The sequence below is a fragment of the Pelmatolapia mariae genome, linkage group LG1 (assembly GCF_036321145.2).
Source record: "Pelmatolapia mariae isolate MD_Pm_ZW linkage group LG1, Pm_UMD_F_2, whole genome shotgun sequence".
NCBI lineage: Eukaryota > Metazoa > Chordata > Actinopteri > Cichliformes > Cichlidae > Pelmatolapia > Pelmatolapia mariae.
The window spans coordinates 19,931,188-19,956,011 of NC_086227.1; the positions used below are offsets into that span (position 1 = coordinate 19,931,188).

Consider the following 24,824-nt stretch of genomic DNA (forward strand, 5'->3'; position numbering starts at 1 on the left):
TTTTTGAGTTACTGTTGCCTTCTAAGCAGTATGTCCATTCTCCTCTGACCTCTGGCATCAACAAGGCCTTTTTTATTCAGAGATCATCGGCTTTCTGAATATTTTTTAGAATGTTTTAAGACCATCCGCTGTAAACCCCAGAGACGTTGGTGTGGGAAAATCCCAGGAGATCATCAGTCTATGAAATGCTCAGACTAGCCCGTCCAGCACCAAAAACGGTACCATGTTTCAAAGTCAATCAACCCCTTAAAGCCTGAAATATGAAATCATTGCCAAATTTAACTTTTTGAAAATGGAGAATTTATTGAACCATGTGACAAATTTGTTACAAAAAATTACATTTGCCACATGATTGTGTGCTGCCTGTAAAAACATGGAGAAGCTCCAGCTCCTCAGTGACTCTAAGCTGAATAAGCAGTTAAGAAAATGGATTCTTAATCCAATTTAATCAAAATTACAGAAGTATTGTCTGTTTTATGTACTTCATGTATGAGAAAAAAAGTAGCTGGTCTGAAAAACATTATGTATGAAAATAACACGCATGTAGCTCTAGCTTGAAGGGGAGTACCATAAATTAAACTGTTCTATGCAAGACCAACCTAAAGGTTTGCAATATGATTATCTATGTCAGTAAAATAACACAAACAATGTGGCTGGTTGGCTACCCAACCAACATCAAAATGCTATCTAACATAACACAGTTCTGTTTGCAAAGCTCTTAATGTGCAGTTTTCATCCAAAGATGTCTAAAGATTTTTGGGTGTTGATATCATCCACCTCTGTGTAGAAGCTTAATTCCAAATACACATGTCAGCAGATTAAATTTCAGTTAATTCATCCAATGGTGGAAATACATAAAATCATATTTGCTCCCTGCTTTCCTCTTCCTTCAGCTCAGGCAAAAAACAACAACAAAAAAAAGAGGCTTGGTTTTAAGGGTAATTAACATGGATCTTTAGAATCGGTGCTGATCTCTAGAATTAAGCAAATTGCCTGCTCTGCCTCCTACACACTAAACTGTCTCACTGCAAGTGTGCATGCATGTAATGATGACAGAGGGTGTTCAATTTACCAACTTATCTAACACTTCCGTCTTCAGAATAAAACCTGGCATGCCTCCTCGCTCGACACTTTTCTTATGCGCACAGCTCTCCAGCAGGCATTGGAAGACAAGAGGCGCACTAGGGGTGCTGCTGCAGGTGGTGCTGGTGGAATAAGGAAACAAAAGCACATGAGATTGAAATTCCAGGGGAGCAGAGGGTGACGGCAGTGCTGAGGATAAAACAGAGAGCTGTCACGACACGGGAAGCAGCAGTGGAGGATGACAGGAGCGGCGGGCTACAGATAGACACAGTGGGTGTGTGTGTGGGCAACTGATGAATATACACTCTAAACAAGCCTCAAAGCAATAAAGACCTGAATTGTGCTTCCCCTGCATGGGGGATCTTAAGGTGTTATTCTTTCTTTTAAGGCAAGGAATTGTGACACCAACAGTGGATCACATTCAGGTCTCCCGGCTACAATGGTGATAAAAATATTGAGGTCATTTATGTGTAAGCGACAATGTAAAATGACTTTAATGGTTTCTTAAGTATAGTATTTAATGCACATGTATTAGGTGCATAATAAACTTTAATAATGAATGTAAAAGGAGCTGTTCTATAAAAAAAAGACCCCAGTGTCATTCATATTATTACGTTATATTATTAATCACATTGAAATTGCTATTAGATTGAGTAATTATGTGTAGGCTGTCTTTTATTGTTAGAGCCAGTCACGGTGGATCTAGTTACTGCTATAGATTTGGGGGCTTTTTTTCCTTGTCTTTGGTCTTTTTTCTATGTTCTTACATAATTTAACAATTTTTGACAAGCGTTAAACTAAGAAAAGAACAAAAAGAACCCAAAAAGTTAAAAAAAAAAATGTATGTATATATATATATATATATATATATATATATATATCTGTCCATGTCCTTGGTTAAATAAATACCCATGCTTACCCAAGGCAAGAGTCAGGGTGCACCATGGACTGATCACTTCAGAGTAAACATAACAACTGGTAAATCTAACATGCATGTTTTTGACATGTGCACAGAAAGCCTTAAAAAAACAAGGAGAACATGCAAATAATTCTGCACATACAAACCTCAGCCAATCAGAAGATTCAAACACAACCTTTTTGGTGAGTGAACACTTGATCGCCTGCAAAAAGTGTATGTAGCATACTAGTTTAGCTTTCCTCTGAAATGGATAAAAGAAATTTAGAAGACTCAAGTACTTCATGGTTGAAGTACTTGGTTAATTTCCACTTGCAATAAAGGTAAGCGCTGAGACAGATGGCAGTGAAACGGAAAAAAAAAAAAAACACACAGAGGGGAACCCTTCTGACATCATCTCGGTCTATTTTAGGAAAAGCTGACAATGTAACAAGTGAAGGTCATTCTTCCTCAACATATTCTCCCTTATTAAAGGAGAATATATTTGCCTCAGTCTCATGTCTGCCTTGTTTGTGTAACACCTTGGCTGCACGTCATGTGTGCATTAATATTCAATGGACGTACACAGGAGGGCTTGTCATCTGTTTAGAGTCTGTGCACATCTCCTGGCCAGAGGGCATTTCCCTCTGCACTCAGTACAAGGTTCCACTGGACAGACATGACACATAACTGGACAAAAAAAAAAAAGTTCCCCTTAGTCAACACATGCATATCCACTAGAAGGGGAGACAAAAAAAACAACAACCTTTTTTTGGTTTTAAGCAATAATATATGTGGTTTGATTGCAAAACTCAGCTTGACAGAAAGTATTTTTACTGTAAATAAAGGCTTAAAAATACACAGCTTAAATTTAATTGTAATTTATTTAGATAGCTTATATTTTCACATTGCATCCTGCATTAAAAATAAGGTATGTGAGATATATGTGTGGTTTCAGGCGAGCCATTCGCCACACTGAAATCAGCCGGAGCTTGAATTTGACACTGAAATTGAAGGGATCTGCTTCCCTCTGGTGTCTGTAAACCCACACTGCAGGCTGCACAACCTTCATTATGTAACAATAGTGTCTATATTGTCAGTCATGGCTTCCTGCAGTCACGTGATCCAATACCATGGCATTATAGGCACAATCACAGTCATGAATGACACAGCAATGCAAAGAGACAAGCATTAACATTTATTAAATAACCCACAATGTCAATAATAGGCACAGTAAAATTGATTTAAAAATCATCTTGCAGCCATTAGTCAAAGGTGGCTTCTTCAGTAAGCCTCTAGCACACCTAGGAATTTGAATATACATCACTGAATCACACATTTATAATACAATATATTCAGAGCAAGTTTCAACTTCTGAAGCATTTCTGTAAAGATTTATTACACTCACATTCACTCCGAAACCCTCATTTAATGAGTCTCTGTAAAAGGCCTGGCAGGCCAAAGACCTCACTGGTTTTCTTTCTCCAAGTACTCCAAGCTGGGCGCGTCCAGCCTCTGTTCATGATTGCGGTTTTTTGTGAACTCCTTCAGCATATCCATGACCTCTCCTTGGTAGACGTCAGGGGTGGGCTGAGCCTCTGTAAGTATAAAAAGACCAGGATGCGTTATTTTCATCTTTCAACATATTCTGTTTAAAGTCTTAATTGAAGGAAAATTAAAAGTGGAAATCCAGATTCTTTATTTTATGCAAAGAGCAGTCAGCACACAGACGGATGCTCTTATGATATCACCTCAGTCAATTTTAGAACAATATAGGAGCATAAAATTGAAATGGATGTAGGCTGATGGAACATATTTTGCCTCAGTGATAATAAGAAGATGCACAACAGGCATCAACTGAAATGAGATCATTCCCTCTTCATCCCAATAGTACATCTATGTCACTTTGAAAATTTTGTCGATTAATTTCTAAATGTAAAAAAGAAAAAAGGCATTTCAATTAATCACTTAGTAACAGTTTTGTAATTATTTGTCCCAGTCCTGTCAAACTGCCTGCAACAGTTTATTTGTCTAGAGATGCTGCCAGTTTGGTATGCTCAGGCTGTTCTCACAGTGATTTTGTTTTCAGCTGTTATACACACACAAAAAGGCAAATAACAGAAACAAATTAGAGTAAATTACAAGAGTAAAAAGCCAAGTTATCCAGGAAAAGTAAATGAGTTCCAAGGATAAAGCTTAAAAACAGTAAGTGAAGTGTAGTTCATTTATAAGCATTGTTATAACAACAGCATCATCGTCATCTATTATTCCAAATACAATTTATTATTTCCTATCTGTCAGTTAAAACAAACCAAAATATTTAAACAAATAAATAATCATAGCCACTGGAGTTTTACACATTTTGTTGTTAGAAGGTGAAAACAAATTGACTTTTGCTGTTTTCTTTGTTGCTGCAAACAAGTCAAAGGATTTTTAGATATCTGTAATTGGGTAGAAATATTGTTGCAAAGCAGATTTTGCATAATTAGTTTTTCAGTGTGACAGTAAAGCAATAAGTATATCTAAGGTATCTTAGATAAACTTCCATCTTCTGCTAACTCTCTACCTTTTGAATGTCTTTAGTGCTTTAATGTGCAAGTTTATTTATCTGTGTAGCACTTTTTATGCAGTCTCATTCATTGCTCATCTGGACTCAAACATCCTGCAACATAGTAGTAAGTAACAATAAAAGAAAAATCAATAATAATAAAATTTTACTATTTTACTACAGTTGCCACTATTCTATTTTTTACCATTTTATTTATCCTCATTTTGCAGCTATTTAGTTAAATTAACATTCTTGATATTTAAATTGAGCTATTTGTATAGATGTTAGAGCTTTTTCTTATATTTTGTTAACTTTGTAATATATTGCATAATTTAATTAGTTCAGTCTGTTACTGTTATTGTCTTGGAGGGACTGCAACCCGCATAATTTCCTTAGGGATTATTAAAGTATTCTGATTCTGACTGGCAACAGGTCAGTAGCATGATTGAGTATAAAAAGAGCATCTTAGAGAGGCAGATGATGAGCAGAGGTTCCTGAATCCGCACTAAACTGTGGAACACTTTCAGAACAATGTTCCTCAATGTAAAATTCTTAAGACTTGGAATATTTCATCATCACCAGCATGGCTTTGTAGCAGAAGAGCCCAGGTGCTTAGAGCATCGTGAAATGTAAAATATAACAAAAAAGAGCCAGGACTGTAAAACATCTAAATCCTAAATAAGACAAGAATGGGACAAGATTCCAGTCCTGAAAGTTCCCCAACGTTCTTTAAAGAAAAAAAAAATGTTGCTGCCGAATCAAATTCAAAATAGCCTTATTTATGTTCTTCTTCAGAGTTTAAACATTTTAAATGTTTTCTATGGTCTACTCTGAATAAAACGTAGAGTAATGAGATTTGAAATCCGTTTTAACTTTATATTTCACACAGCATTCCAGCTTTTTTGGATTTGGGGTCATAGAAGAATAGCTAATTACAACTATCAACAGAAGTGCTATTTGGTTTTAAAAATACATGTGGAGGGAGCTAACTGAAGGTGAGTTTGTAAAGACAGACATTTTTTTTCATGCTGTAGCAGCATTCCCAACATTGTCATTGGTTGTAAGAGCAGCTGTAGGGAGATGTTGGAGGACTTAATGAAGAGAGCTAAGTTTTGGGAAGACATTTGCAAAGCCTTAAAAAAATTAAAATCACTTCCAAAACAACTAAGAGCTAGAACAGAGACAAAACATGAAAATGAGTCTGCAAAATTAAAAAGAAAAACACCACTTGGCTCTCACCTGTTGCCCAGTAGTAGATGTCCCAGTCGTTACTTGGTTCATTAATCAGCCTGTCATACTGCTTTAGCTGGTTCTCAGTCATTGTGTTCAGGTATCGCTTTGCAAAAAGGCTACAAGACAGAAAATTTATCAGAATCTGAAGCTTCCTTCCTGTTTTCTGAGAAAAAAATCCTTCACAATGGTAAACAAAATCTTAAAAAACAGCTCTAATGATTGAAAATGCTTAAAATATTATTCTCACATATACAATGAAATTTTTACTATGAGACTGCACTGAAGCCTCATTTTAAACTCAAATGTTCTCAAGAATGTATTTAAAAAACAGTGATATGAATTATTGTCACTGATCGCATTTACACTGGATTTGATTAAGGAAGGAGTGTCCATGCAGCAAGGATCGATGGTAGGCAAACTTAAAACCGTGCTTAAAAAAAATACTGGATGTAAACACATCCTTTAAAGCTGAGATGGATGAATGAACAACGCAGGTCACGGACAAAATCAGTACAATTCAGCAACCTTAGCAATATGCAGTTCTCCAACATGCCCCTCTTGCGGCTTTCGTAGAGAAGGCGGCGTCTCTTGATGTCGATGGGCTCGCTTGGATTTTCCTTCCAAGGGGGCAAAGGGATCTCAATCAGGTCAACCTTGGTGTCTTCAGGAGAGTCCCCGCGGTAACCACGAGATGACACCAGCCCTGTGATTGCTGGTCTCCAAGCAGCCTGACACATCCCGGTTACCAGCTGATGGGACAAGCACACATTAAAAGACACATGTGATAGGTAAAATAATCCACTGTGTCTTCTGAAAATGCTGAGTCAGTACATCAGATTATTCTAGTTACTAACAAACATTGTATTTGGGCAAGATTGTGGTAGCAATTATTATCTAAAAGTTAATACAGGCATTAGATCTACATGTTAAACTGCCATTACAGCTTTAATAAGTTCAAGTTGCATGAGGAACAATTTAGAGACTCTGTTCTGCTGTTCGTATTTTTCAGCTGACATTGCGTCACTGATAATTGTGAGTCATGCTGAGACTAAATATTCTTAAGTATTTTCAATTTATGTTCAGGTATCAGCATCCAACTTTATTTACCATTTTCTCATTTTATGTTCTAGAATGTGTTTTGTGTTTAATTTAAATTGGCTTTCAGTCTTCCAATTTAAGTGTTATTGTTTCAAATGTTTCATTATTCATTTTATTTATATTTTACATGTAGTGTTAGACATTATAATACAAACACAATATCCTTCATTTACTCACAGGTAGACACATCACAATAAACATGTTCCATGCTTCCTCGTGTTTTTTGACAAATATGACCAAACTGACTAAAACAAAGATCATCCCGCATTTCTTTATCTATTGCTAGTTTAGTGGGAAAGGTGTGCAGTTATTTATGAAAATATGTGGAAATATACATTAAAATACAGGATATAAAAAAAACAGAACTAGTACAGTTCTAACAAACCTGGAGGTCAAAACTTGGCAGGACCGCCTATATTCATTAGCACAACCTGCAATGTTGAAGAATGACTGATGGTGTTCAGTGAGTGTGTGTGTGTGTTTGTTTTAACCAGGTATGCTTATACAGCACTGACAATGTGTTTGGGTTCATTGTCATGGTGAAAAATTAAGCTGCCGTCAATCAGACACTTTCCAGATGTTCAATCTTTAAAAAAGAGTTTTTAAGGCACTTTATGAGGGGGGGTTGTCCTGGGGGTTATTCAATCCAATTAACTATTCATCAAAGCCTGAAAAATACACAATGAAAATTATGTGGGGAATCACAGTCTGACAGTTCTTTTCTGCTTTCATAATTCCATCAGTTTTGACAAGATCTCCAACACCACTGGCTGAAATGCAGCCCCAGACATGGCATAAGACCTGCTGCCATCGATCTTCAGTTGAGTCCTTGTGTAACTTGGCAAACTTCAGCCTTTTCTCACGTTTTCCCTTCTTTAACGATGGCTTCTTGACAGCCACCCTTCCACATTCCTGGTGAGGCTTCAGTGAATAGTAAATGTGTCAACAGAAGGAGCGGATGTATCTCCTGAATCGGGTCTTTGCTGGATTTTTTTCCTGCTTTTCTTAAGGACCGAACTTTCAGACACTGTTCACCTGTTGCGTTTTTTGTTTTTAGACCTGACACTGTCCTCCACTTTTATAGTTTGCTCAAATTTTGTTTTTAAGGATACACTTGATATCCCACTGAGATATGTTAAGTTTTCAGCTAAAAGCTCTCTGGAAATCAACTTGTTATTAGAAAAATACAATTTTATGCCTGTCAAACTGTACTTTCATCAGCTTAACTGAAGAAATAGGACCAAATTATGCGTTTTTGCGTCGGGCTCCTTGATTTAGGTGTATATTTTATGCTTGAATGAATGGTAAGTAAGTATTAAGCGGCTTAGCAAAACAGGTAAAAAGACTGGAGTGAAAATGAGTGGGGTGGGGGCTGGAGAATGTTAAAAACAAAAAAATGGAAAGACTTCCAAAAAGCTTGGAGAACTATTCCTGAAGGCCTCTGACTCTATGGAAGCAAATTTTAAAGGAGTGAGGGTTGGTTCAAGGCTTTTTGCACAGTATAGTATATACCAATGCAAATCATATAATCTAAAACGTTTCTTTCTCCCCAGTTTCAGTTTTCGCTTTTAGCTATCTATAATAATATTATAATAACTATGATGGCTTGGAGTCCTAAAGATTTGCTGTTAAACTAAAAGACAGAAAGCAGAGGGTAATTGCATAATCTGAGACTCTCGGTGCACTGTTGTACAACTGTCCTCCAAGAGGACAACCTCTCTGCACCAGAGCTAAATCAACCCTGACAATAATAATGCTACACCTTCAAGAAATACTGAACCGTTTGTCTGATACTATTAAGTCTGTTACTGCGTCCTATTATTGAACATTAAACGTACTAGACAGATTCATTAACGCTAAAAATGTTTAGAATTAGACGGCGAGTTCTGACGTTACGACGGCCACAGATTCAGAGTTCAAGCAATAAATACACAAATTATGAATTACTCGCTAGCTCACCCTTTTCGCAACAATAGAAGACAGCATTTTAACCCAGCTTCTTTTAAGGTCCACAAATTTGACGAAGCGCCGTCTCCCCTGTCGAAATGTTTCTGCTGTCTGACAGAAATTACACAAGTACGGTCACAGGAAACTACCGGAGGGAGGGCTGTACACAGCCCACACGTGGTTTTGTTTAACTGCAGGAAAACGTAGCTGGCGTCACAGTTGGACCTTTAGAGGTTATATAGTTAATCTGTGTATTTATTTATTTTTCTTACTCAAAAACAAATGCATTAGCTAAATACATGCTTGACCCTTTACCAAAAACTAAACCAACTTGACTACAGGAACTAAAAGTCGATTGTTGTTTTCAGCCGGTGAATATGTCAGCTGCACCAACTGCTAGATTAGCAACATTAGCTTTAGCTGAACAGAAAACGAATGAGAAGTAAACTGGTCGCTCGTGCTAATGTGTATGAAATACCTTGTATGTTTTTGAAAGTTTTCATCAAAATTCAGTTTTCTTATAATTTATTTCCGCAGACTGTATTTTCGGTTTGTCACACTCAGTTTTAGCCACAGTATGCTTATTTTAACAAGTCCAGCGGAACATTAACGTTAGCTAACAAAATAAGGAAAAGAGAAATTTTTGAATTCTAAAAGTACATCTTTTGTGTTAATTTCTAAGGTGTGCATGTGCAAGCTGCACTTAAAACAAATAATAATTACTAGCTGGATTGCAAGTAATTAATTATCTTCGGCCCACGGGATGGCTGCTGCAGGACCAGAACATGCAGCTGGACCAAGCACCGATGACAAGGATATAGATCTATATAGTGACCTGAATCAAAACGATGAGGTGAGTCTGGCATTGAAATCAATGCAAAAAAAAAAAAAAAAGGTCAGTGTATGAAACGATCGCACATAATGTTTAATGAAACAATCGGTCAAAATAAAACTGCCACATGCTTTAATTTTTTTATTTTACGTTATCTAATACTGGAATATATGTTAGCAAGTTTTTGAGCTACTTAACACTCACCTATGACATGAAAAAATACTTAACTAAAAGGATGAAACTTAACAAAGAACCGATTTGGAATAGTTTCTTTGGGCTTTAGTTGTATGTTTTAGTCCATTTCTTTAGTTAAATATTTTTTAAAAGACAAAATTAACAGAGTTTGTGTGTTGAAAAGTAAAGGTGGTCATATGCAGCATTGACAAGACTTTTGTCCAGTACTGTAATTATTCTTTTCCTATACTTCACAGGATTTGGATAGAATTGCAGAAGCAAATGAACTTTTTGATGCCGTTCTAACCGGTTCTGTTAATCAAGACAAGAATGTTGCTACCAAGGAGTCCTTACGTAAGGAGACATCAGCCAAAGAAGAGGATAAATCAACAGAAGCAAATACCCCAAAAGGAGTAAACTATCTAAGGAGACTTTCTGTATATGTTGGGCATTTCCCATGGGTGAGTTGAGTTTTGCATTACCAATACATTTTCATCCATTTTAGAAACACTGTTAATACGAAAACATTACTGGAAAAAATAAATAATAATCAGATTTTTGGTTCTTTATATAATGCCAAGACAGATAGCACACTATACCATGCTTGCCATTTGTTTACACAGTTGGCATTACTTTAGTATGTTATCAGTTTTTGTGACGATATTAAATATTCCAGTACTTCTCCAAATGTGTTAAAACATTTGGAGAAACTAGCAAAGGCTACATAGATATAGTAGATGATCTGTTATACCTATAAAGTTGAATGACTTTCCCCCTACCAGTTTTTTTTTCTTTTTTACAAACCTTCTCATCCTTGCAGTGGGTAACTGAGAAGGACCTAATATCTATGGCCAAAGGGTTGGGTGTGAAGAACATCGCAGACATCAAGTTTGCTGAGGACAGAAGTAATGGTGTGTCAAGAGGGTGAGTATTGTGTAAAATATAGAGAAACCTTAAAAAAATAAAGCATTTTTGTATTTTTCTTTTCAATTTTATCTCCTACTCTGTGATGCAGCTTTGCAGAAGTGGTGATAACGTCAGACGAGTCACTAAAACTAATGTTGGAAAAAGTACCACAGTGTAAAATCAACGGGGAAAGGATAGACTGTCGCTATGCCACTTGTCAGAACCTTGCTTTTTTTGAAGAAGAAGCAAACAAACGTAAGGGAAAGACGACTCTGAAAACCCCCACTGATATTTAGTTTGTATTACTAAATGTCAGGATAACTATCATTTTTCATGGAGATGTATTTTGTTTTTGTTTTTTTCAGGTGTACCCTTGCGAGCTAACAAAGAAACCAAGGAATCTGATTCGTCAGATGAGATTCTCTCAGTATTATTAGCACAGAAGACCACCCCGTCTGCTATACCTCCACTTTTTCCATCACATCCACTTGCTAACAGCTTTCCTCCATTACCCGGCCCTTCTTTTGGTCATCCACCTCCCCTGTTTCCACATATGCCACAAACAATTGCTCCGCTCATGGCAACCCCGCTGTTTCCTCCTCATCCAGTCCCTGTCCCAAGCCACCCGTCTCTTGGTATGCATCCCACATACTTCAGCCCAGCACAGGATGGGCACAGCAGCAAAGCTTACAGCCAACAAAAGTGAGAACACATTATTTAATTTTTATAGCACTGACACACTAAAGGCATTTACAGAGAGATGAGATTAAACCTCCAGTGGAAAGTGAACCAATGAACAGGATACAGAGAGACATAAATGAGAATAGAGATTACTTATGACTAGAAGTTACAAAAAAGAAAAGAAAGCATTAAAACATTAGTTACTTTTACTAATAACCGTCTATTTTACAGAAACACACCTAAAAGTTCAGATCGAGATTTGGAGGAGCTTATGAATAGAAACAGAACCATTGCCAGCAGTGCCATCACAAAAGCTGTGAGTGGTGCAACAGCTGGTAAGTATAAATGCATATGGGATACAGGTTTTTTATGCTTATTATCTATGATTAACAGACAGTTGGAAAAACACTCAAAATGTAAAGTTGTTCCACACACCTTGCACTTGAATTAGGAAGCACACACATATATCATAGTATATTTTTGTCTTAGATATAATTTGAATACATTTTTTACTAGTGATAAAAAACTAAATACCGTGTCGTGTACATAAGTCATTACAGACTTTATTCATTATTTGAAAGGCTCTGAAAACACTGTTTTAATGCTAATCAATCTGATCTCTGCAACAAACAGTACTGTGTATGTTAAAGCATTGAGCCACCCATCATTGTGTGTGGTTTGTTTTGTTTTTTTGTTGTTGTTGTTTTTTTTTTTACAATGTTATCCTTCTAGTGGGTTAAAAATTGAAGCCTTTACCTGTTGGATGCTTTCCAGATGGTATTGCATGGTGGATCAAAATCTGATGATACTCATAATTCCATAAGTACTGATTTATATCCCGCCACCTCTGGCAGAAATGAAGCCCCAAATCATGATGGAGCCTCCACCATGTTTTACAGATGGCTGTAGACACTGTATTCTAGTTCTTTGGTAGATTATTCCTATTTCTTAAGAACATGACTTTTTATAGATAGTTTTTATTTATTTTTTTGGCCTGCCAGTTATTTTTTTTTGTTCTCCACTTGTTCAGTTTATTAATAATACTGCAGTTGCAAAAATTACAAGAAAGACTGGCTCCTTTGAAGAAAAATACAAAGAATAATGAGTGACTCAAGAATTTAGCACATTTAGCATATTTGTGGCAAAATAAGAAGAAAATTAAATTAAAAATCTGGAAATAATCATCTTTATTATCTGGTTTAATCAGATTTGATTGTCAGTCCTTTTAAAACACAATCGGTGTCTTTGGGGCCTTTAGGTTTTTGGTTATGGTTTTTCTAGCTTTGCACACTTTTAATTTCTACTTTCTTCAAATGTTTTGTTACCTCCTCTAGTTCTGTCAGAGTGAAATAAGAGCCTTTCTTAGTTCTAACAATTTCTACTGGGGATTTCAGAGGAGTTTAAGATGAAGCTTTGGCTGGCACATTTAACAATATGCAGAGATTTATCCCAAAGCCCTCTCAGCCTTGTTTTGGCTGCGTGCTCTGGGTCTCTGTATACACATAGGTGAATCATCACTTCAGGCCAGGTTTTATGTCTTCTCACTCAACAAGCCTCCCTGCTGCTTCCGAGATACTTTCCTATCTTTAATGTATTTTGTAGTAACTGTCGCCCATTTTTTTAAAAAACTTTTTATTAAACCTAACCCTAGGAACTTTAAAGTGCTTCGTTACTAAAAAAAACAAATGCTTCTAATATCTCCCAAATTTCTACATCAGGAGACCTGCAGGTGGCCATGGAAACGCTATTAACTGCCATTGCCATCATTAAGCAGTCCAGAGTGTATGGAGATGAGCGATGCCAGACGCTGGTCACATCACTCAAGGATTGTCTAGTCTCTATCCAGGGCAACTATGGCTACAGGTTTGTATAACTGCCTACCAAAACGCTGTCGTTGTTGTCCGTATGTGAACGTATATATACGTATGTATATGAACTAATACTGAGGTTGGACCTAGCATTAGATTTCTTACTTTGTTACAAAACCATATTTCTTTTCAGTGAACAAAGTCGCTCTGGAGAAAGAGACCGGGACAGGAGTCGGGACAAAGAGCGAGAGCGGGACAGAGACAGGGAATGGAGCCGTGACCGAGACCGTGAGAGAGACCTGGAACGGAGTCGAGAGCGTAATAGAGACCGGGAACGAAGTCGTGGCAGAGAGCGCGATAGAGACTGGGACAGGAGTCGTGGCAGAGAGCGTGATAGGGACTATTCTTCTGTTTGTGAAGATGCAGGAATGTCTCGAAGACACCTGGAGCATTCCTGGAGTGGAGAAAGGGAAAAGGCGTATTCACGGGAACGGGAAAGACACAGAGATCACAGAGACAGGTACCACTAATTAGGTAAGTTTTTCACTAATATTAATTTGTACACTACAATTATATTTTACCATCAATCAGTTTCACGTTTTTGGAATATCTACTATTTTTCCAGTAGACATTTTGACCCCTGATGGAAGGAAAGCCCAGTTGTGTTCCACATAGGTTGCATCCTGATATTGATAACTCACTGGAACAACTTACTAGAACAAATGAGGCATTTTTTATTTCACCTTTTGTTTTTCTTGTGGTGACAAAAAAAAAAAACACAAGTGGCCTGCTCTCAAGAAGTTCTGTCATCCGTGTTAGGTTTCTTATTACACAGTAATAAGTACAAAAAACTTAAATAAGACTTACAACATCTTTTAGTTTGTTCAGTTAACCTGATAATGCAGATTTATTAATGTAGAGCACAATAACTGTGCTTTACTTCCTTCAACCTTCAACAATTTGTTCAGGAATTCAGCAGCACTTTGTGCTGTGATGTAATAGTAGTTCATTATTTTGTGTCAGTTTTTTCATTTTGGTTTATAAATGTATAAAAGCTTCTTATAGCCAATATCTTCTCATATTAAAAGTACTTTTCATCAGATCTGAGGCCTGTACTATGAAAAGAGGTAACTTCAGCAGTAAAGTTCACATCTGTCACTTATGGTTTAATATGAACTTAGAGAGATGGTTAAGTGTTACCTGAGTGTATGTTGTCCTGAGAGCAGGAGCTCAGTTACATTTCATAAATGTTTGTAGAAGCAGGCTGCATGACTAGGTGCTTGATTTCATACATCTATGGCCCTGGAAGTGATTGAATATCTGAATTCAATTATTTGGATCGGTGACTGAATCCTTCTGGCAGTTTACTGTATTATGTATATGTATATGGTTCATAAAGTGAAACTCACTAAATTTACTACTATAAATTTGCTATATTACAGTGGATCAATTTATTAAATCTGCCTGAACTGTGAACTGACAGAGCACAGCTATATTTGATCAAGTAAAATGAATACATTTTACTTGATCAAATGCAGAACTTTTAGTCAAGATATATGTAAGGGATTAGCACAAATATTCATACTGCTGTGTGAAACACCACAGGATGCATCCTAAAATGACAGAACCCATTTAGGAAATGTATTTCTGAAAACTTACACTTACTTTTAAGTTCAGTATAGCGTATATCTGATTTGTAAAATTTGTGGATTTCAAAATGTATTATTTTCCCATCCCTAGACTGAAGTCCTGTGACTGAAGCAGAGCAAAGACAGGCCTTTTTTTTTTTTTGGGACAAAAGTAGAAGAATTCCAGATTAAACTACGGATATGCATCTTCTAAAGACCAAGGTGTACTTTTTTCTTTTTTAAGTTCTCCAGGATCTGTAATTTTAGATAAAGACTGTAGAATTGTTGCTGGGACATCAACTTTCAAAGCTTGCATGCACAGAAGCGCGTCCTAATTTATGTAACTGTAACATTTATCACTTTTTGTATTAAATGTACAAAAAAAAAATTCATAAACATAAATCCAAGTTGTTGTTTTATCTGCTTACTGGGGACCACAAAAATCATTTAAACTGCCTGTGTTTGGACTACTGTTAACACATTAAAATTTAAAACTACTGAAAGTCTCTCTACAAGATTTATCATGCTGCTTTGTTTTAATGCATAGAACAAGTGTGGGGACTAAGCTTTGCAACTAGACAAGACAGCAAAGGTATAAGCACATGTAACAATGCCATCAACAGCTTTATTTAGAAAAATGCATCACATTAATAACACAAACTCTCAAAACTTCAGCCTGCACAAAGTCCAAACAGTTCTTCTAGTTTTCATTTCTCCAATGGCGCATAATTCAGCAATTTCTCAATAAGATCCACGTGAGAAAGAAGCATCCTCCTGCAGCAGTACCTCTTCAGTCCCAGGGCATCCAGGGCATCACTTGACAAGGAAGAAGAAAAAGTAATGTCAGAGCTAATGCATGATATCCTGAATGAATAAGTACATGGACATTACTGAACACACTGAGGAAAATGGTCTAAATAGCCTCATGCAATTATGATTCACTTAATCCATCAACTCATTTTCAAGCTGACTTCAAACCACTCAACCTCTACAAACGAAAAAAGTTCAATGTGCAGCGACTGCACTGCTACTAAGTTGTGTTGCCATAATACAACAGTTATTTACAATTTAAGAGGCAATGTCAGTGGAACAAAACAGAATGTATTAGTCTTACCCCTCTGTGTACTCTGCTTGAAGAAGACCAAGGTATGCTTCCCATTTATTACCAACAATCTTGCCACACGTGAAGCACCGTACAGGGATGATCATGTTTAGACACCTGTGAATAGAGACCTGGTGCTGAACTTACCCAATAAAATTACGTATCAAACACCTATGTGATGTTAACGACCCAATTTTGTTTTCATATATCTACGAAAAACGGCGATAAGTTTAACTTGAAAGTATTAGTAGGTGCCCGGCTACCTCCGAGCTAGCTAGCGTCACTATTATGCTAATACTGTATCTTTGATGTGTAGCTAAGACAACTATAAATTATGCACGGTGATAAACCCAAACGGTGTTTACCCGTGCGTTGTTTATTGTTATTTTTTGTATCTGTGCGTGTTTTTTCAGGAGCAGTTATCAAATTAATTGAACAAAACACCTAGCTAGCCATTTCAGCATGCGTAACCACGCGCTTAGCATAAATTTAGCTGCTTTAACATGTCGCGAATCGCAGTGTTGGTTGTTTACCACAAAAAGCAGAAGGTCACGTTTTATTTACTCACCGTTGCCACTATCGTTCGCTAAAGCACACGAGTTATGGTCTTCTGAGAGAAACAAACACCGGAGAAGTTGTAACTGCTAGCTTCGCTTTCTCCAGCCGCAACAACAAAAAGACTTCCTGTTAGAATCTTTCAAAATAAAGGACTACTTCGGCCTCACTTTTTGTCAACAAGATCCGGAACAAAAATCATCCAGACAAATTTCACGAGACTTCTCGGAGAGATGTAGCATGGGTAAAGGTGACTATACGGTTACCTACATTTAGAATGATCTCTAACTTATAAATTTAAAAATAAGCCTAAAGTGTATGGACTTTATTTTTATATCTATGAACAAGTGATATGGTAAATATCTTGTGCAAATAAGAGAATTTACTTCATGTGTGGATATGTGTTGCCTCCCTGCTGATGGTTATCCTTTGTTCATCTGCAACAGCGGAGTGAATTTAATTTTATGACATTTAGAGGTAAAACGAAAAGCTTGATTAGGTGTTTCTTTTCATTATAAAGCGTCTTTGTACGCATAAAATTAGACATGCATATCACTTTTCTAGTAAATTATCTTGTACACACACATTAATAAGAGAGACTTATGGGGATATTAGGAGATAATTCAGTTTCTATGTACCCTTATACCTTCCATATTACTAATAATACATGTAAATTGTTCATTGGCAAAATGATAGAAAAGCAGCAGCCAAGCTATGAAAATCTCACATATAGCATTGGCATCACATAAGTACAGCTCTAAAAATGACCATAAAGTTGACTCCGCAGAAAACAAGCTGCCACACTAACTATAGAGCAAACTGCAGATGCCTTAAAAACAGACACAATACTTCTCTGCGGTATAACTACATCCTATGTCACATTAAAGAAACATCCTTCTGGGAGGACGTGTTGGGCAAAGTAGACCTGACCACAATAATGGTTTCTGTGGGCCAGCAGATATTGATTTTGGAGTAAAAATGAATTACATAACAATACACCCTGACCCCAACAATACACCCTAACTAATACTTTACATGAAATGTGCCTCAAATGGGGTAATAAAATAGTGATTAAAGACGTTCCTGGACACCTGATGCAGTCTGATACATTCATGGTGAACTATAAACTTTGTTGTGACAAATAACTGAATAAAATTCAAATAATAATAAAATACAAAAATAATAAATTATAGTAGTAAGTTGTGATTAAAGACATACTCACTTGGGTTGGTTCACTACCTTTAATAAAGTTGGGTTTCACTTTCTTTTTACACATTAAGTAGTTTGGGAGCTAAGGGGAGGGTGCATAAGGTAAATATGTTATAAATATATAAAAAATATATCATAACCATCAATACTATCATTACAGCCACCATACTATACCACAGCATACCATCACCCTCATTATCATCATATGTAACATCGCCATCATTTCCATCACTAACATCACACATTATGACAATGTTTATATAATTTAACTTGCTACCGCACGTGTGCTAAATGAGGAGTCCTATCTGAATTATTGCATTTATACGCTGTTGAGATTATGAAAATAGGAATTTTCTTCTTCTTCTTCTTCTTTTTTGGTACACTGTATTGTACAATGTAAGGTGAAGTTTGTTTCAGTGTTGGCGTAGGCCATCTATGTTTTGGACATGCTTGGGGTGCTAAGTGTAGTGATGAATGCTGAGTGTTAGCACAATGTTAATGGCCAGTAATGTGTAAAATGTATACATATCCTTAAAGTTAAATATGTGTTAGAACTGTCTTATGCATCTACTTATGGAACGGGGGACAATCCCCCCCATGAGCTTTGCAATGTGAGTTTGAAATAATGTGTACAGCTGTACAAGTTAATGAGTGCAGGAACGAAAACCGAGACTGCTTTTTTCCCTTTTGATTAAACTATAGTTCTATCCAACTATAGAACAATAGTTCATGTACACCGCACCTTCATTGTATAAGAGTATTTGGGATGCTCTCATTACTAATTCCTAAATGAGGTTGACAAGGTTTAGAAAACATAAGAGGGGCAGAGGGAGGACAGAAATAACTATCATGTTTTGGCAGCAGGCTTTCAACCTGATACACAACACTAATGGCTGTTCAGCCTGCTACAGCTAAACATCTACTGTAAGATGTAAACAGATTGAAACAGCATGACTGCGGCTGCTGTGTAAGACACGAAAGGTTATTGATTTGTGATATAATTTGACAGTAAAATAAATCTGCTTATTCTACAATAATAAATAACTGCACTATTATACTCTGGTCCACAGTATACATATTTTACATCCAACGACCCTTCACGTGCCATTCCTCGACCCCTGCATACTTATGTGTTCTCTCTGAATTTTTATTGTGTTGTACTTGCTTGTGTTCGCCAGTTCGATGTCTCATACGCTCTATACTAATAGAGGAACTCAGTACCTTCAATTAGGCAATCAATGATTTAGCCAGAGTATCTTCAATACACCACTGCACAATCCCAGCTATTCTCTGCTCTTCTTTTCCAACAGTCTCATTTTAAAGTAAAGTAAAAACCTAGAACTCTGATAGCTGCTATTCATATTTCAAAGGTTCAATATTATGATTTCAGGCTTCACATGTTTCTTTTAGCAAAGTGAACCAAGCTCATTTCTGGTGCAAGAATGTACAAATATTTAAACATTTTTGTCAATATTTGTTCAAATTAGATTAAACCAGACAAAGCAGCTGAATAAGCTACCTTTAAGAGTTCAGGTTTTTAGCTCGGCGTAAGGTTTTTTTGTGTGTGTTTTTTATAATTATATAATTACACTTCAGATGCAGTATTGTAGCAAATTCATGCATATAATATGTGTAATTATGCTCCATATACAGCCTTGATCGAAAATCAAATGAGTCGATTCACTACAAGTGAAAGCAGGGCTAAAAAAAAAAAAGAGAGAAAAAGTCCCCAATCTTTATCATGATAGTCTGTGAACCAATCAGCAGCGACCATCTAAGTCATTAACCAATAAATACCCCAACTTCAGATAATGATTTGGTTTTAATTTCTCCTCGCCAGTAGCAATACTCCGAGCAAGATGGCTCCCGCAGCAATAACGGCCCCACCAATGAGAAAGGGCTTCAGGTGTTCCAGAGAGTCTGTGCCGGAGGCTGCAGCTTCGTCACCTGCTGCTGCTGTCTCTGTTTCCGCTGCTCCATCCTGCGCAGGAGGGCGATGCTCCGGCTCAGGAGCTGCAGGGGCAGGGTCAGACTTGCGTGGGGCAGCCGGCTCCTTTTTCTCCACTTTAGGTGCTGCCTTTGGAGCTGAAGCCCCAGGCTTGCCTTTGGCTTCCATCGGCTCTGAGACAGAGGTGTGGTCTGGTCACAGGATACTTTATAAGGTCAGCTCTGTGCTGCTTCACTGAGGAAAAAAAAGACAGCAAACAGACATTGCCAGATTATCCCTCTAAATTGGGCTCAGACATCATGTCATATGCTCTGTTGAGTGTAAAGCCACTGGCATATGAAAGAGCACCTGATAATCATGGATTCACCTTACAGCAGTGAAGCAGTCGTGAGGCGATAGGGCCTTAAATGTGACCTTGGAAATATGACATTGATAGGAATGCTCTGGTGCTTATAGGGGCTTGAAATTGTTTATTCTGGTGACAGCTCCTGTGACACGATCTCCCACTGAAGGAAAAAGAAGCCACAGAAGCGTCCTATGTTAAGGTTTTTCATGGGACAATCTTCTAGCTTTATAATGGAGGCAAGGGGGGGAGGAAAGCATTGCATCTGCAGAGCTGATGTAAGGCTTAATCTTTACTTCTTTGACCGTGAGAAGAGCCTATAGTGGAAATGCAACATGAAGATTTTATCTTTTTTCCCCTCCTTGTTCTCTATTCTGTAAAGCCCGCATGAGTCATTTGTGCTATAAATGTAGGACAAGATGGAGGAAAGAAATAAGGAGTACAGTCACTGCAACAGAGGAAATCAGGGAAAATGCTAATTAGAACAAACGAAGAGGAATAAATACAAGACAAGACTAAAAGAACGCATTATTCAGCTTCAATATTACAAAATGCATGTTGGACACAGCTTAACAAAAAAGTCCCCTGTTATACAGGAAATATCTAATAGAGGAAATATAGTTTTCACCTACCTATCCAGCAGCACTATATATATTACAGGGATAACGGGTGGTACAGAAAACACGGCAAAAGTTGAATGTCCTTAATGTAGGAAGGTGGGAGACAGCGGAGAGATGGAGGACACAGAAAGCAGACGGCAGGAAAATGAGAGGGAGAGGACGAGAAACTGGGATGTACCATCAGGTGCTCAAATTAGGGGGAGTCGACTCCTGGATCACGTCTTTTTGAGATTATTGCGCAAGCACAGACCCGCTGTCTTATTATCGGCTAAATAAATGGGATTTCCTTCATTATTTAATCGAGTTTATAATACTGTGATCATTAAACTAGTCAAATACAGGCTAATACGTTAAAATAACTTGTTTTTTCGTTTAGAAGCATTAATTTTTTTTAATTATCTGTCGATAATCAGACACAGCTAACTGCAAATAAAACAGTTTCTGTGGATAAAAGGAGCTAACTTTAATCTTACAGGATTTCGGGGGTGTATTGGTATGTCGTTGACAGTATGGCCATCAATTATTAACCCTTTACCCAACCTATAAGACGTAAGAGTAGAGTGACGTAGGCTAGAGACGCTATTCATAACGTAAAGGCAACATCCTCCAAATTAAAGCGGAAAATCAAGGCTTTAGCGTCACTGGGTACATGAACAATAAATAAATTAACAAATAATTACAATAATAAAAGAAATTATATAAATATACATTTATTAAAATGTATAACATATTCTTTATTCTAAATATATTTTATATTCTAAATATCTCTAATTTCTTTTGGTTACATCATAGTTACATCATGGATAATAATAACAATGTGGACAAACGTTTGCATGTGTGTGTGTGTGTGCAGATATAGATTTTGAAGTTGAAATAAAAAGAAAAAAATCTATTTTTTCTAAAAGCTTCTATTTTTAGATGTTTGTTTAATAACCCCCAGTCCCAGAGCTCAGCTCTTGGTTCACTTTTCCATGTGAAAGTGAAGTCCTGTGGCTGTACTGGCTCTGTGTTCTCACGAGGATTTTCGCATTTATTTCCTCTTTTCAAGACCACGGCAAATGTACAGCAGCCCCGACACCATTTATATGTCGATCCAAAGACCAAAGTGATATGTCAAGATAGTAACGGGCAAAGAGGCTACCGGTCCGTACCAGCTGACGACACACACGCGCACAACCCAAAATGAACCCGAAATACCTGAGACTCGAGACTTGACACTATTTTTTATTACATATCCATATCTTCTTACACAATATGGATTTGATTTATTATCTGCAAGGAGCACGTAATATGAAGGGAAATAACGGGTGGGGGAATTGGGTCATGATGTGACGCAAAATAAATTATTAACGGTATTTATCCATGTATCCCAGTGTCGTCACCGAGTGTGAGAAAGTGTGCATGCGCAGAACAACCGTTCCCACTTCAGTAAGTTGACGTTTTTGTTGTTTCTTGCTGTGAATCGCGCGCAGAGCTGAAAAGCTTGCTCAAACTATGCGCTGAGCGAACAAAACAAAACAGAAAAGAAAAAAAATCAGTGTCGGATCTCCCCCTGGGTCTTTCTAGATGACATCACAAAGGGGAGCGGCAACCTCTAGAAAAAAAAAAAGGCACCGCTCTCTTTGAAAACGTTTGCCGATAATTCACAAACCACCGGTGGCGCCCTTTCTCCACAGCACCTCCACGGAGTCTGTGGTCTGCCATTTACTAAAAAAAAGGGGGGGGGGGGACGAGTCAGGTGTGCGTAAACCTAACGCTGCCCTGGGTTTGCGCAGCCAAACACGGAAGGGGAATAGCCAATTCGTACGCGTTTTTCGGTGGGAAAATATCCTAGGGGATGGGCTAGATTCTCGGGAACTGCTGCCGTCCGTGTCGGGATTCGGGAGTTGTCCGGCTGTTGGCACATACACACACAAGCTACAAACAACAACGTGAAACCCGAAGGCTCGATATGTTCGCTAATCCCAGGGGACTGTAATTCTCTTTCATGGATCGAAATAGTCATGCAGAGCTCGGACGTGAAAACGACCACCACAGCCGACGACGTGTTGCAATTAAGCGGAGAGCCGAGCCGCCAGTTTCCAGCGCTTTCAAAACGGCCGTGTGATTAATTACAGCTTCGACTGTGCGTCTCAGGATTGCCTGACAGCCGGGAGGTAACCGAGGAAGCTCCCGGTCTTTGATGTCTCTGGGTCCATTCATCTTTCTGTTGTAATGACGTCTGCACGGTTATTTTAATTCCATCGGTGAGGCGTTTGAGTGTTCATCCAGCCCCCAACCTTCAACCGGTGTCGGGGACGACGAGCCTGAGGCGGGTCGACAGTCGCAAGGATATGGAAAAGAGAGCGGAACCGATGCAGTGGGTCTTGGCAAGGCATCGTCAAAACACAGGTGAGCAGTAGCAGCAAACGGATGAGACTTGACTGTAAAGCTGCCTTTAGTTAGGTGCACACGCAGGGCAGCAAAGCCCGCCAGCGCACGGCCAGCGTGACCCGGCTTTTAAATCCACGTCTTAGCGCTGTTTGAGGCACATTTCTTAGGCCGTATCCTCATTTGCTGGGGCGGCAGGATGTCACCTCAAGCAGCTGTCCTGATTGCATGAGACTGGGTACTACTGCCACTGATGGTGATCGACTTGTTGGAATCACACAAGGTGCTGGAGCAAAATACAAACAACAGCTAACAGCGGTGTGAGTGCTTTTTATTCTTGTGTGTTTCACCTTTATTTGTTAGAAATCACACAGGAAAATAATGGCAGATTTTTTCCACAAGTTACAAGAATAAGTAGTGCAGAAGACCTCTTTACTATGTGGTGTTTGTCTCCTCCTTTAGTAGGTAACTCATCAATCCCCTGTTCTTTAACATTACTACAGAGGAGACTTTCCAACAAGGCTTTAAAGCCTGACCAGTACATTATCCAGACTTTATGCTTGCACGCTTCCCTGCAAAAAAAGGGACCTGGCACAGTGACAGTAATGGGGACTGTCACACCTCTTTATCATTCACACTGAATATTTCACAGCTAATTTGGGCTCTTCTTTTCTCACGACTTCCAGTTGTGGATCCATGCTTTTCTCTTTTCTATCTGTATTTTCATGCCCACTGCTCTGCCTTTATGAAGCCACGATGGATGAAAGATGACCGCAGGGTGTAAGGAGAATGTCAGGCTGTCCCAAAGTGGATAACAAATGCCTGAAAAATAGCAATATGCTGGTTTAAAGAATGACACAGTATTTGAACAAAACAAGAGATGAGAGCAGGAAATGTTGGTTATTACTCATACAGTGGCACTCACTGTTGTCAAGATCTGTTGTGGTCTTTGGTTTTATATTAAGGTGCTTAATATGTTGTGTATGAGCTGCAGCGAGGCATGTTTATGACACACAGATAAGTACTGGACTATACCCATGTGTACATATCTCATTTCTTTTATGATTTCTGCACAGGAAACTGCATAGAGGAATTTTTGGCACCCTCCTTCAAAAAAGCTTTTAGCCATCCCCAAAGGAAGTTTCACCCAGCGCTTTCCAGTAATACAATAAAATAAAAAAATTTTAAACCGCATTCGTTAATTAGGATTTCATCTGCTCCAGCTTAATTGTATAATGTGTCCGAGATAAAAACAAAATGCCCAAATTTCCCTCTAATAAGCTAACAGACTTGTTGCCTTTACTGTTCTATTCAGTCAACCTCTGAAGGCCCATTCTGAGCTTCTCTAGGGTCCTACATTACACCTATAACTTGCATATCTTTTATGTATTTAATCAATACTATAGTCCACGTCCCTACCTTAACCCTCCATGCACACATACATGATTGTAAAGGGTGTGGAAAAGCTTCACACAAACAGGAAAGGAGGGAAAAACCCAGTTAATTTAGGTTGTGCGTGAAGATCTTGTAAGGGTGAAGATTTTTTATTTTTCTTCTCATTCATTTTTAAGCTCATTGCTAGTTTTCCTGAGATCAACTACAGCTAAGTGTTTTTGCAAAATAAGCCAGTCAGGCCATTCCTGGCTATGTCAGGCTGCATCAACACCAGTGTAAACACTTGATTCACTGGTGTCCCTGTGAGGCTTCTCTCCTAATGAAAACCAAGTGCCTCCAGCAGAGTCCTGGTGGATGTGTTGTCTCTTTGTTTTCCCCATCAGTTTTTGCGAGAGTTTCTGTTACGTCACCTCTTCTTGTGCTAGAAAACTGCCTGGCTTCTCGTCTTC

The 24,824-nt window shown here is 38.0% G+C and overlaps 4 protein-coding genes across 7 annotated transcripts in view; 2 read left to right on the top strand and 2 right to left on the bottom strand.

Moving 5' to 3' along the window:
* Positions 1–3,188: 3,188 nt before the first annotated feature.
* On the bottom strand, positions 3,189–8,952 carry sdhaf2 (succinate dehydrogenase complex assembly factor 2). Its single transcript, XM_063474993.1, has 4 exons — positions 8,817–8,952; positions 6,285–6,508; positions 5,766–5,875; positions 3,189–3,576 (listed from the first exon to the last, which is right to left on the bottom strand). Exons 1-4 carry the CDS (start codon positions 8,841–8,843, stop codon positions 3,446–3,448), a joined length of 492 nt encoding a protein of 163 aa, XP_063331063.1. The 5' UTR covers positions 8,844–8,952; the 3' UTR covers positions 3,189–3,445.
* Positions 8,953–9,021: 69 nt separating this feature from the next.
* Positions 9,022–15,312, top strand: LOC134628242 (cleavage and polyadenylation specificity factor subunit 7-like). Of its 3 annotated transcripts, none has more exons than XM_063475013.1 (10): positions 9,022–9,037; positions 9,487–9,657; positions 10,068–10,271; positions 10,631–10,734; positions 10,826–10,971; positions 11,082–11,418; positions 11,629–11,732; positions 13,116–13,260; positions 13,399–13,725; positions 14,946–15,312. In XM_063475013.1, the coding sequence occupies exons 2-10, from the start codon at positions 9,568–9,570 to the stop codon at positions 14,962–14,964; spliced, it is 1,476 nt and encodes a 491-aa protein (XP_063331083.1). In that variant the 5' UTR covers positions 9,022–9,037; positions 9,487–9,567; the 3' UTR covers positions 14,965–15,312. The 3 variants fall into 3 exon arrangements, with proteins under 3 accessions (XP_063331083.1, XP_063331096.1, XP_063331089.1); XM_063475019.1 differs by lacking the exon at positions 9,022–9,037 and adding an exon at positions 9,257–9,271; XM_063475026.1 differs by lacking the exon at positions 9,022–9,037 and having other exon boundaries at positions 9,207–9,657; positions 13,399–13,739.
* Positions 15,313–15,438: 126 nt separating this feature from the next.
* On the bottom strand, positions 15,439–16,623 carry polr2l (RNA polymerase II, I and III subunit L). The gene is made up of 3 exons (XM_063475035.1): positions 16,504–16,623; positions 15,948–16,052; positions 15,439–15,649 (listed from the first exon to the last, which is right to left on the bottom strand). Exons 2-3 carry the CDS (start codon positions 16,040–16,042, stop codon positions 15,541–15,543), a joined length of 204 nt encoding a protein of 67 aa, XP_063331105.1. The 5' UTR covers positions 16,043–16,052; positions 16,504–16,623; the 3' UTR covers positions 15,439–15,540.
* A 4,793-nt stretch (positions 16,624–21,416) lies between these two features.
* Positions 21,417–24,824, top strand: part of dagla (diacylglycerol lipase, alpha) — a 41,341-nt gene continuing 37,933 nt past the window's right edge. For both annotated transcript variants that reach the window (XM_063475037.1, XM_063475038.1), the window contains exon 1: positions 21,417–23,001. The gene's annotated coding sequence lies outside the window, so the exon portion shown is untranslated. The remainder of the gene's footprint in view (positions 23,002–24,824) is intronic.